The 13,884-nt window shown below is 36.6% G+C and overlaps 1 protein-coding gene across 3 annotated transcripts in view; it reads left to right on the top strand.

Annotated features, from left to right (window-relative positions):
• Positions 1–13,406, top strand: part of HIKESHI (heat shock protein nuclear import factor hikeshi) — a 46,630-nt gene extending 33,224 nt beyond the window's left edge. The window contains exons 3-6 of one of the 3 annotated variants that reach the window (XM_045038643.1): positions 427–578; positions 8,857–8,975; positions 9,441–9,534; positions 12,864–13,406. In XM_045038643.1, the coding sequence (XP_044894578.1) occupies positions 427–578; positions 8,857–8,975; positions 9,441–9,516 (347 nt within the window). In that variant the 3' untranslated portion in view covers positions 9,517–9,534; positions 12,864–13,406. Of the gene's footprint in view, positions 1–426; positions 579–8,856; positions 8,976–9,440; positions 9,990–12,863 lie in introns of those variants that run through there. The other 2 variants (XM_045038642.1, XM_003992652.5) reach the window with 2 other exon arrangements.
• The last annotated feature ends 478 nt before the right edge of the window (positions 13,407–13,884 follow it).

Here is a 13,884-nt window from a genome sequence, read left to right as displayed (position 1 = left end):
TCATCCCAACAGGTGCCCTCCTCAATGCCCATCACCCACTTTCCCCTCCCTCCCACCCCCCCATCAACCCTCATTAAACTAACTTAAAAAAATCTTAAAAAATATTGTTCCCTTTGAGTTAGCATTGAGAATTTTTTAATGTAATTCATGCTTATTCATTTATTTTTCTCATTGTGTTGTTACTTTTCATTTTTAGCTGCAGTAGTTTTAATAAGCTTTAAAGAAGTAACATCTTTTTTCTGGTGGGAAAAATTCCAGTTTTCTTTGTTAGTTTGGTAAAAACTAGCCTTTTACATTTATGTGAAAAGAGACCAACTTTAATCGAAACTTTTTAGTGCATGTAGATCAGAGGTTTTTCACATATTTACAAAGGAATTTGGCTACAAGTTAAACTTGAAATTTGCGGTACATGTTAATTTCTTTCAGGAGAAGGAAGCCAACACCCTTTTGGAGCCATGAATATTGTCCGAACTCCATCTGTTGCTCAGATCGGAATTTCAGTGGAATTATTGGACAGTTTGGCTCAGCAGACTCCAGTAGGCAGTGCTGCTGTATCCTCAGTTGACTCATTCACTCAGGTAATGCAATGCATATTTCATTATTTTCTAAATTTTAAAATCAAATTCTGTACTTTAAAAATTAGCTTCATGGTAGAAAACCTGTAAAAATGAAGGTAAATATGTATGGCATAAGTTATTGGCTTCTGTGGATAATTTAACCTTGTCTACTTCTATAGGTACTCTAAAATTGGTAAATGTTTTGATGAGACTTGTTTTTATAGTGATGAAATAGCTCAAAGCAATTTAAAAATGGGATTAAATATTAACATTTTTTCCCCTCCCACAGTATACTAGGTTGTAGGTGTATAGTTGTGAATTTTATAAGCAAGATTCTCATCCTCAAGGAGCTTAAACTGACATAATTCCATGATGATTGGCTTAAGCAAAAAATGTTTATTTTTGAGAGAGCACATGTCGGGGAGGTACAGAGAGAGAGAGAGGGACAGAGGATCTGAAGCAGACTCCTCCCTGACAGCAGCAAGCTTGATGCAGAGTTCAAACTTATGAATCAGGAGATCGTGACCTGAGCTGAGGTTGCACGCTCAACCAACTGAGTCAGCCAGACACCCCAATGATGATTGACTTTTAACCTCTGTATGACAAAAGACTGAAGGGGAGAATGATGTAGGCAAAGGTGTAGCTAATACAAAGGCCCTGAGGTAGAAAAATAATTTTGTTGTTTGGAAAATAATATGAAGGTCTTTGTGGCTGGAGTAGAGCGAGCAAGGGTGAGAGATGGGAGATGAGATGAGAGTAATTGGGGAGGTGGACGCAGGATAAAATCATGGTACCTCACTGGCTTTTATAAGGACTTTAGCTTATATTCTATTTGGAAAAGAAGACATAAGAGAGTTTTGAGAAGAGTAAGAGGATCTAAGTTACATTTTAAAAGGATCATTTTGCATTTTTGGAGAGACACTGTAGTGGGAAGGAGGAAGATTAATTAGGAGGCTCTTATGAAAATCTAGATGAGAGATTATAATGACTTGAACTGGTGAAGTCCTGGGAGGTGGATATGAAGGTAATTAAAAGTACTGGCATATCTTGTTTTATTGCACTTCACTATATTGTACCTCACAGGTACTGTTTTTTTATATATTGAAGGTTTGTGGCAACCCTGAATGGAGCTAATCTGTCAGCAGCATTTTTCCAACAGCATTTGCTCACTTCATGTCTCTTTGAACATGTTGGTAATTCTTGCAATATCTTAAACTTTTTTGTTATTTTATTTGTTACGGTAATCCGTGATCAATAACCATTGATGTTACTATTATAATTGTTTTGGGGCACCATGAACTGTGCCCATATGAGATGGAGAACTTAATTGCTAAGTGTTGTGTGTTTTCTGACTCCTCTACTTACCAACTATTCCCTGATCTTTCTCTCCTCAGGCCTCCCTATTCCCTGAGACACAACAATATTGAAATTAGGCCAGTTAATAACCCTACAATGGCCTTTAAGGGTTCAAGTGAAAAAGAGTCAATCTATGAGGCAAACTTCATTGTTGTTTTATGTTAAGAATTTGCCACAGCCACCCCAACCTTCAGAAACCACCACCCTTGATCAGTCAGCAGCCATCAACATTGAGGCAAGACCCTCCACCAACAAAAAGATTATGATTCAGTGAAAGCTCAGATGATGTTTAGCATTTTCTAGCAATAAAGTATTTTTTTAATGAAGGTATGTACATTTTTTCAGACATAATGCTAGTGCATACTTAACAGACTATAGTGTAGTGTAAACAAAATTTTTATATGCACTAGAAAACCAAAGCATTGACTTGACTCACTTTACTGTAGTGTCTGGAACTAAATGGCAGTATGTCTGAGGCATGCCTATAGTTGATTTCTAGAGATAATTTGAAGATGGAGCCTGTAGTGTTTCATGGTGTGGATCACATGTAAGGTCTGAGATTAAAGAGAGACATCAACTGTGGCCCAAGGATATTGGCTTGAGGAACTTGAACATGGAATATTGAACACAAGTATGGGCTGGGAGTGGAATCAGGAGTTGGATTTTGGTTGTACTATGTTTGGGATGCTTGTTAGACATCCAGCTGGAGATGGGAGGAGTCTAGAGTTCAAGAATGAGGTCTAGGACACAGATCAAAATGGGAGTCATCAGTGTAGAGATCTTATCTAGAGTTTTGTAGGACTGTGGTTACTAGAGAAGTAATTATAAATAGAAAATTTGATCTCAGGGCCATTTCAAATTTGAGAAGCTTAAGAAATGAAGAGAGAAAAAGAGTAGCCTAAAGTAGGAGGAGACCCCAAAAGTAGTGTTTTGGAAGCCAAGCAGAGACTGGTTTTGAAGAAGGAAGTATCAGTAGTATCATTGCTGATGGGTTGAGATGAGGCTGAGAAGTAACCACTGGATTCAGCAAGATAGAAGTCATTGAAGAGTTTGATAAGAGTTCAGGGTGGTAGAGGAAGAGTTTGGAGTGAGTTGGAGAGAAGGAAGTGGAAACAGTAGTGACTGTAGATGACTCTTGATGAGTATAGTTGTGGAGGACGGCAGATAAATGGTTTGGTTACTTAAGGGGGGCTATGGGTACAAGGACTTTGTTTTTACTGTTTTTAATGGGAGATATTACATCATGTTTGACTGATGTGCATGAAGCATTAAAGAAAAACTAATGATGCAAGAGAGTGGGGAGAGTTGCTGAAGTGGTGTCCTTGAGTAGGAAATGAGAGTACATTAGATAGAATAATGGACAGTTCTCATAGTAATGGATATATGGATACGGATGGATGCAAGAGGTTGGTAAAGGTGGTGATGAGAACTTGTGCACGTTCTCTCTTGATTCCTTCTCTTTGTTCAGTGAAATAGGAAACAAGGTCATCAGCTAAGATTGAAGAGAAAGGAGTATTGGATATTTAAAGGAAAAGGATTATCAAATAAGTCCACTAGGAGAGGAGGAGGGTGAATGAACTAGGGAATCCTTTTCTGGGCGGCATATTCTTTAGGGTTTTGGCCATGAATTTAAAGGCAGACTTGTCACATGATCTCTTGAGAATAAGCTGAATTAAAAGAATGATAGAGTCTGGGTCTTTTTTTTTTTTTTTTCCAGTAATTAAAAAAACATACTGCTGTGCTGAGAATAGCAAGTTGTAAAGCAATAGTTACAGTATCCCAGATAGACAATATTAGAAAAATGTCTGAAAAATACATACCAAAGTGGTGTTATCCCTGGAGAGAGTTTAAGAAGACTTTTTACTCTAGATATTTAGAAATTATTTGAGCTTTTTAAATAAAGCATATGTATTTTTTTAGTGCTTATTTATTTATTTTGAGAGAGTGCAAGAGAGTGGGGGAAGGGCAGGGAGCGAGAGGGAGAGAATCCCAAGCAGACTCCACACTGTCAGTGCAGAGTCTAAGGCGGGGCTCAGTCCCACGAACCGTGAGGTCATGACCTGAGCTGAAATCAAGAGCTGGATGCTCAGCCAACTGACTGAGCCACTCAGGTGCCCCAAAGCATATGTACTTTTTATTAAATATTTTATTATGAGATATTTTAAATATATAGGAAAATACATCCTACAAATATTGTATGCCTACTGTGTACCAGGTGCTTTCTAAGCACAAATGGATAAAAATAGGTAGACAAAATAATAGTTGTTCTTATAGAGCTCTCTTTATAGTGGATTATATAAGAAGACTTCAGAGTGTCTTCCACCTAGATTTAACATATTCGCCACTAATTAGTAGCATATTTGCTACTAATTTTTAAAAAAAAGTATTTCAGATAAGGCTTGGTGGCTTCTGCTTCTCTTCTTCCCATTTTTCTGGTAGCTACTCTTCTAACTTCATATATTTTTGCCATCCTGTGTTAGTACTTTAAAAGAAACATATAGGATGTGAGGGCGATCTGGCTGCGACATCTGTCACCCCATTGATCGCCAGGGTTGATTCGGCTGATCTGGCTGGCTAGGCGGGTGTCCCCTTCCTCCCTCACCGCTCCATGTGCGTCCCTCCCGAAGCTGCGCGCTCGGTCGAAGAGGACGACCTTCCCCGATAGAGGAGGACCGTTCTTCGGTCAAGGGTATACGAGTAGCTGCGCTCCCCTGCTAGAACCTCCAAACAAGCTCTCAAGGTCCATTTGTAGGAGAACGTAGGGTAGTCAAGCTTCCAAGACTCCAGACACATCCAAATGAGGCGCTGCACGTGGCAGTCTGCCTTTAAAAAAAAAAAAATAAAAAAAATAAAAGAAACATATATGTCCACAAAAAATGTATAGCAGTACTCATTTAAACATGTTTTTAATTTATATTCTTGATTACTCTTACTTCTTTTACTTTTTATTAATAGTACGTGTACGTGGCTTAAACATCACACAGTTTTACATGCAAGACAGTTGTCCTTGGTTATACTTCTTATATTCTTCTTTTTCTGCTCCTTAAAAGTACTCACTTTCAACCTTCAACCTCCTTCTCATTTTTTTTTCACCGATTTCTTCCTGTATTTAACTTCCATGTGTCAGAAAAAACTTGCTTAATCTGTTCTTAACCAATTTGTCTGTTGTAGGTGTTTTCCATCGACTTACCAATGCCTAATGTGATTTAGCTCTCTCATTCCTCTGTTCCCCAGCATATGGAGATATCTTTTCTCCCCACTTTTTTTTTTAATGTTCATTTTACTTATTTTGAAAAAGAGTGTGAAATCAGGGAAGGGAGAGAGAGTGAGGGAGAGAATCTGAAGCAGAGACAGAGAATCTGAAGCAGGCTCTGCCCTGCCAGTGCAAAGCCCAATGTGGAGCTCAAATTCACCAACCTAGAGATTATGACCTGAGCCAAAGTCGGTTGCTCAACCAACTGAGCCACCCAGGTGCCCATCCCCACCTTTTTTTTTTTTTTAAGATTTTATTTTATTTTTAGGCGAGAGATTGTGTGCAGATGGGGTGATGAGGGAGAACAAGAATCTCAAGCAGGCTCCATGCCCAGCATGGAACCTGATGTGGGGCTTGATCTCCTAAGTCAAAATCAGGAGGGAGATGCTTAACTGCATCACCAAGGCGCCCCAAGATTTACACCCAATGTGGGGCTTAAACTTACAACCCCAAGATCAGGAGTCACATGCCCTACTGACTGAGCCAGCCAGGCACCACCCCCACCCCCAACCATTTTATTACTGATTTTCATTTAATTAATCAGTTTTCAGTATCATGATCACTAAATGTTTTTCAGAACTGAGCCAATATACTGTGATTTGCATTTTCTTTCTTGTATAACGTTTTATTTTTCTTGGTTAATAAATGCATTTTTCCTTTGTATGGATTTCTGTTTCCAGGTCTAATTTATGCCCAAACTCTGCCAAGTATAAATTCCCATTCAGTATATTTTTAAAAAGCAGTTTTTAAATTTTTTTTGCTAATATCCTTCTTGGAACTCTTTTTTGTTCTTCTGTGGACTGATTATTCTCTGGGTCTGTTGCATAACTATAGTCAAGGTTTTATTTTCTTTAACCATTATTGGAGAAATTCCTTTTATTTCTCTTCTGTGTTGTAGTCCTTTTTTTTTGTTTTCTCTGTTTTTCTTGTTGATTACCCCTTTGTATCTTTTTAAATTTTTTTTTAAATGTTTATTTTTGAGACAGAGGCAGAGCGTGAGCGAGGGAGGGGCAGAGAGAGGGGGAGACACAGAATCTGAAACAGGCTGCAGGCTCCGAGCTGTCAGCACAGAACCCAATGTGGGGCTCGAACCCACAAACCGTGAGATCATGACCTGAACTGAAGTCGGACGCTCAACCGACTGAGCCATCCAGACGCCCCTTTATTTATTTATTAAAAAAAATTTTTTTTAATGTTTATTTTTGAGATAGAGACAGAGTGTGTCCCTTTTGTATATTTTTTAAATGAATGTAAATGGTATACTGTGCAAATTTTTGCAGCTTGGCTATTGTTCATTCAACATTTTAAAGATTTATCTGTGTTGACACATGGAATAAATCTAGTTTATTTCAATTGTTGTATAGTATGCAATTGTATGAATGAGACAGTTTTTTTTTCATTTCTATATTGATGGATATTTTCACTAATATTTTTGTTAAGACCTTAAATTTTTGCCAAACTGATGGGTGAAATTTGAATACCACTATTGTTTGGATTTGTATTTCTTGATTACTGGTGAAGTTGAACATCTTTTCTCATTTTGACCTGCATTTATTTTGTTTTTATTTTTGAGAAAGTGCATGCGTGCAAACCGGGAAGGGGGAGAGGCAGAGAGGGAATCTTAAGCAGGTTTCATGCCCAGAGAGGAGCTTGATGTGGGGCTCCGAGGAGCTTGATGTGGGGCTCCGTCTTATAACCGTGAGATCATGACCTGAGCAGAAATCAAGAGTCTAGTGCTTAACTGACTGAGCTACCCAGGTACCCTGCAGGCTGCCTGCTCAGCACGGAGCTCGTCACAAGGCTCAATCCCACAATCCTGGGATCATGACCTGAGCTGAAATGAAATCAAGAATCAGATGCTCAACCGACTATGCCACCCAGGCACCTATATATATATTTTAATAGCAATGATGGTTTATATATTTTGCCCAATTTTCTATTATTTGGCAGTTTTTAATTTTACCTTTTTGGGAAGTGGTCTTTATGTATTCTGGGTAATAATCCTTTGTTCTATAGGTTGTAAGTTTTTGTCCTAGCATGTTGCTTGTCTTTTAGTATTGTTTTTGGTATTTTTTGCATGCAGATGTTATATTTTTGTGTTGATGATCATATCTTTTGTGATTTTGTGTGTGTGTGTGTGTGTTTGAGAAGTTTTTGCTGTCCTAATGTGTGAAGATGTTAGGTTCTCTTATGGGTATTTAAAGGTTTAACCTTGTACTTTTTGAATTATGTTTGTGTGTGGTATGGGAAGGGATCTAAATTCATGTTTCCCTTAAGGAAAGGTGGGTGTCCTAACCCCATTAATTGAAAGCTAGTCCTTCTTTTTGTTTGTTTGTTTGTTTGTTTGTTTAACTCTGAATAGCATCTTTGTTATATATCACATTGTCACATAGGCTTAGATAGGTTTCTGGCCTCTCTCTTCTATTCCAGTTAGTTCATTTGTCCCTTTGCCAGTAAAAGTCTTAATATCTGTTAGGTCAGACCCCTCCTCCTGCTCATCAAAATAAGTTTAGATATTCTCCATAATAATTTTAGTATAAGCTTATTGAGTTTCATGAAAAATTTATTGGATTTTGTTGGAAATAACATTGGATTTATAGGTTTGATTTGGGGAAAATTGCTGTTGTTATATTATGTCTTCCCATCTGTGCACGTGTTGTATCTTCCCACTGAACATGGTGTATAGATCTTTTCATTTGGTTTCTTTTCTGTCTCTCAAGACAGTCTTGAAGTATTTTCCACCGGAGTTTTATCAGCTCCTTAGCAGTTTTCCTAGATATGTACAGACTGTGTCTATTCTGAATTGCAGCATTTAAAGTTACATTTTAAAATTTTGTTGCTAGTGTGGAGGTTTGCTGTTGTTTTTTTCCTCCTGATACTGATATTTTATTTTATTTTTAAAAAATTTTTAATGTTTATTTTATTATTTTTGAGAGAGAGCGCCAGAATGTGAGTCAGGGAAGGGCAGAGAGCAAGAGGGAGACACAGAATCTGAGACAGGCTCCAGGCTCTGAGCTGTTTGTTGTCAGCCCAGAGCCTGAAGTGGGGCTCGAACTCACAAATGTGAGATCATGACCTGAGTCGAAGTCGGCCGCTTAACCAACTGAGCCAATCAGGCGCCCCCTGATGCTGATATTTTAGTTAGTGATTTTACTGAACTCTGGATATTAGTTCAAGTAACTTAATGGTAGCCTCTTGGATTACATTACCTTTGATACTACTAGGCAAAAAGATAAAAAACTAATAAGGTATTTCCTCATTATATTTAAGGCTTTATCTTTCTGGCAAGAAAAAGACTTCTTAGAGATGGTTGTTATTTTAGATATGAGAAAGTAGTTTGATTTGAGGCGGGTGGGATTTGAGGAGGGGGCACGGTATATGTAGAGGTAGAGATAAAAGATATTTTGAAGGAAAAACATTTTTTTCCCCTAAAATGAATATGTTAGGAAATTAAACTAGTTAAAAATCACAGAGATACTTTGAGATGCAAAGAAAGTACTAAAGGCAGGTTGTTAAGATTTTGTGCCACAGTGTCATTTTATGGCTTTCCTTAACTTGCAGCATTAGACTGTCTTAGAACTCACAGTCCTTAAAACCAAGTTACTGCAGAAACATTTTTAATTAAAAATACTAAGGTCTAAGTGGAATATTTAGCATTATTCATTAATCTGTTCATTATTAACTTTTCAGTTCACACAAAAGATGTTGGACAACTTCTACAATTTTGCTTCATCATTTGCTGTGTCTCAGGCCCAGATGACACCAAGTCCATCTGAAATGTTCATTCCAGCAAATGTGGTTCTGAAATGGTATGGGAAGTTTTGTGTCTCTAATATTAAGGCTTTTAGTAACCATATATATTTTTTGCCTGTGAATGTATTTCTTCTTTGACATTTAAACATATTCTTTTATTGTAGACATCAGCACACATTAACATTGGCATGCCATGAAAAAGTGTACTGTGGAGTTCGTATTGAGGAATATTCTTACCCTAAATATTCTGTTATGTAGTAGCCAATTGAGTTGATACAGTCAGGAAAATACAATTGCTTGTGTTTAGGGACCACAATTAAGGATTGTAAATTTTCAAATATTTTAACTTGTAAGTAACCATATAGGAATCTTGAAATACAAAGCAAAATTTTTTCGTAAGTTTAGAAAGTCTTGGTCTAACGTAGACATTGTATAAGGTATCAGGGTGGTTTATACTGCATCCTATACTTAAATGATTAATCAAATTTATTTCTCAGCTTTCCCATATTTCTGTTTTATAGGTATACTTTTCACTTTGAATATCCCAGTGGTGGGATGCATAAGGAGAATTTGTTGAGCAGTGGTAGCATGGTGTAGCATGGATAGCCCTGAAAGGTATTAGGTTTGAGATTTGTTAAAATGTAGGTATGTGACCTTGAGTAAATTCTTCCTCTCTACTCATCTATGAAATGAGGGAGGAGGAGTTAGATTTGTTTTTTTTTTCTTAGGTCCCTTCTAGCTGTCAGATTTGCAGAAGATAAAAAATTAATAAAATTTATTATGATTTGTACTCTCTGATACAAGCCAGTCATACTTAACTCACTATGCTTAGTGTCCTTTTATAAGAATAATTAAACTTTCAGATTAATATTTTAGCTTTTTTATCTCAGCTTTTTAGAAGTGACATCTAAAGTTATTTGCTTTTTAACAAGTCCTTTAGTAGATTATGAAAGATCTTAATTTTCTTGTAAATATGTTTTTCTTTTGTAGGTATGAAAACTTTCAAAGACGACTAGCACAGAACCCTCTCTTTTGGAAAACATAATTTGAATAAAATAATTTTTAATGGATTCTGAACTTTGTCATGTTTTGAAGAGAAATGCCTCCATTTAAAAGTGTGAAGTCAAAAGGATCATGAAACCTAAGTTTAAAAACTGCTTATTGACTGTAGCTTAATTATAATCTTTATAAAAAATTAAACACATGGAAAAATGAAAATATGACTTCATTAATGAGTTTTTTTCCCTTAAGCTTAAAATATTCAGATGCAAAACACTTTGTTTTGGCTAGGATTTATTTTTTACTTAAAAATAAGGCATATTTACAACAATAGTGTGCCAAGTGCCATTGCATTTATAATCTTTCATTTATTTTTATATTGGTTTGCTAGAGTAGTTAACTTAAAATCAGCTATATCAAAGTATGGGAAAACATATCAAATTCACATTCTTACATATGGGAAAATTAGTATTTCTTAAGATTACAAGTTTTTCCCTTAACACAGGTTGGTTGTCAGTTTTATATCTGCAAATTCATACATGTTTGTTTTTTTAATAAAATTACCATGGTTAATACTGATGAGGTTATATTTAATGCTGGTAATGTTGTGAGGCATTTGTGTGTAGAATATAGGATTTAATTCCTTTGCTTATTAAGGTAAAGCTATTGTGTCTCCAGAAGGGAACCCTTGGCTCATTTATACCGGTGACATCCATTGACCAAAAACTACCAATATCTCACCTGTAATCAAAGCTATGTTGATTAGCTAGCTGCACGAAAGGAGTCAGACACCAGAGGAACTGTGGGGTATCTCCAAAGGAAGGGTACATACATATAGGAGTTTGGGGCCTCTAGTTAGTTTTTAAACATTTTGGCAAGGATTAGTGAAAATTTGGAAACTAGAGAGTTGCTAGTACAGTCAGTGTCGTTAGAACGCTTGACTATGCAGAGTTATCATTAGATCGGTTTGTGGTCTTATCTTGAAACGTGTATCTGATTGAGCTAGCAATCAAAGTTTGAGCTTAGGCAATTTCTTGTGTTGTCAAAGTTTGGTAGACTTGCACGTCTTGCAAGTTGTACATTTTTGCAAATTGTAGTTTCTATTTTTTATTTAGTTTTTAATTTATATCCAAGTTAGTTAACATATAGTGCAATAATGATTTCAGGAGTAGATTCCAGTGATTCATCCCCTATGTATGACACCCAGTGATCATCCCAACAAATGTCTTCCTTAATGCCCCTTGTAGTTTCTTTTTCAATTTGTAATTCTCTTCTGGTCTTTATTTGGTCTATGTTGAAGGATAGGCCATATCTTCTGGAATTGTGATCAAGCCAGATTAATATTTCTCTTTACTGGGTTATAATTGTGTATCAAGAATCTAATGGTAGTCCTTAGTTTCAGGTCTTCATGTTAATAATGGTTGATTTTTGTTGAATCATGTGACTTGACATTGCTACACAACAGCATTTAAGACTCAGAACAGAAAGCATCTGCCAGCTGTAACAAAATTACCAGAAGTAAAATGAGTATTCTACTAGAATGCAAAGCCAGGAAGGAGCCTAGGTTACAAAATGCAAGCTACAAAAACATATCTCTAAGTCCAGCTGGGTCTATTCTATAGAGTCAGGTAGCTTCTTTCTTTAGCTTGGTCAAAGACCATTGTACCTGCCTAGTGATCTTTATAGATCTTTATATATAATATAATAAGTGCAAACTGCCCCTTGGCTTGCCAAGAGGAAATAGAAGACCATGTAATTTCCCATGACAATCCTGTAGTGAATTTAAACTGGTTTGTTGGACTTTCACAGCCTGAGTCAAGATTTGAACCACCTTTCCTGGTTGTATTCAAGAGAGTTTGCACTTTGAGAGATCTCCTAAGTAGCCAATTCCTGCTTCATGTTTAAAGGCTCTGGTTATCCTTCCCAAGGAAAATGCTACACTGGATAAAAAAGGGCTTTAAATATCTGAAAGCCTAAATATTATTCTGTACCACAAGATAGGTTTGGGTTTAGGAGGTAGGCAAAAGCCTGGTGTAGACCTAAGTAATCCCTGGTGAGGTACAGAGAATATTAGGAACATAAATAATATTTTATCACAACAGAAATGAGCCAAAAATTGTTTCCTAGAGGTGGGCACATGTCAGTGGAGTTCAGTTCCTGCTTAGAAGTCTGGAAAATCTTTGGAGAAATGATTAGTGCCATGAGAATAGCTCCAGCATTTGTTCCCCTCCCTGGGAAGTCTAGTTCTGCCAACAATGCTCTTACATAATTCTAGCAGAAGCATTTTGTTGACTTGGAGTAGACTTTCTAGTTTTATTCAGAATGAAGGCTGTGGCTACTGATAAGAGGAAAACTCAAGAATCAAAAGAGACCTTTGGGAGGAAATTGATTTCAGGAGTTTAAAGGAACAGGTATTACCTCTTTTATAGTAGAATTTTATAACAAGAGTAGCTGTGATCTGAGAAAACTGTAACATGGAATGCAAAAAAAAGTTTTGCATTTCTTAAGGTGGCCCAAAAAGACCATAGAGGATTAAGAATAAAATGTTAAAGATATCTGAGGGCATATTGAGAAAACTTTAGGATTATCTCTAGGAGGTACCAAAATATAATAAGCAAAAGAGGGAAAAAGAACAAAGGTATCAGAAAATTAATCATGTTTTTTTGCCTTGGGCAGAAGCAGTTCATTTTCTGTTGTCATGTCTTTGACCTGAGGGTTTGATTAGTAGTCTTCCTTCAAAGATCATGCTTCTGGAGAATCCCTGAGAATCAGTGGCTTAAAGTCTGGTGAAGTGGTTGTCCAGCTGTCTGGAGAAGATCTATGTCATTTAGTTGGGAAACATGAATCCAGGAATCATTGTTTTGAACTTCTACTGCCATGCTAGTTACAATATCTGATAAGCTTATTTTTCATTGAAGGCAGTTTTTCTCTGATGTCTCTTCCAGAATATTAAATTTGCTGAAGACTGAGGATGTTACAGACAGTGATGTTTTAGTAGAATGGAGAGTTGAATTCACTATTGAGGTATAGCACAATTATAAGATTATTATAAATTATTACTATGAGACAACAAAGGTATTATGGACAGTGACAATTTTCTAGGCCTGTAATTTATTCCACAAAGTATATATTTTTTCAACACAGTTATTGTATCAGTCTTTCCATAACCATGAGTATGTTTCTTTTTACCTGAAATACATACAGTCATTTGCTTTGGTGTGAATGTGTATGTTCCCATGAAATTTATATGTTGAAATTCTAATGCCCAATGTGATGGCATTAGGGCCTTTGGGAAGTGATTAGGTCCTGAGATTAATGCCCTTATAAAAAGGACCCTAAGAGAGTTCCTTTGCCCCATCCACTATATGAGGATACAAGGAAAAGTGTGAACCTGCAAGAGGGCCCTCACCTGACCACACTAGGCAACTTGATCTTGGGCTTCCAGCCTCCAGAACTGTGAGAAATAAATTTTTGTTGATTATAAGCTACCTAGTCTTTGCTATTTTGTTACAGCAGCTTGAATGGACTAAGACACACTGAAACATTTTTATTAACACGTTTTACTTATGTATATTTTAGGAATGCTGACCTCTTGATTTTTCAGGCCTTCTTTAAGTTCGATTTTTAAAAAATTTTTAATGTTTAGTTTTGAGAGAGAGACAGCAGGATAAGGGCAGAGAGAGAGGGAGACACAAGATCTGAGGCAGGCTCCAGGCTCCAAGCTGTTGGCACAGAGCCTGATGTGGGGCTGGAATCCACCAACCATGAGATCATGACTTGAGCCAAAGTTGGATGCTTAACTGAGCCACCCAGGGACCCCTAAGTTTGATTTTTAAAAAATAATTCTTAACAATAGTTTTGAATTAATTAAAATTTGAAGAATGTCAATCAATTTTTCCTATTATCATTTCTTCTATAAAGTGAAGGAAACCTGGAGTGCAGGCAAAAAGACATCTTAACAATTGT

The sequence above is a fragment of the Felis catus genome, chromosome D1 (genome assembly GCF_018350175.1).
Source record: "Felis catus isolate Fca126 chromosome D1, F.catus_Fca126_mat1.0, whole genome shotgun sequence".
NCBI classification, from domain to species: Eukaryota; Metazoa; Chordata; class Mammalia; order Carnivora; family Felidae; genus Felis; species Felis catus.
Note: the sequence above shows the minus strand (reverse complement) of the source record. Positions and strands in the feature narration are given on the sequence as shown.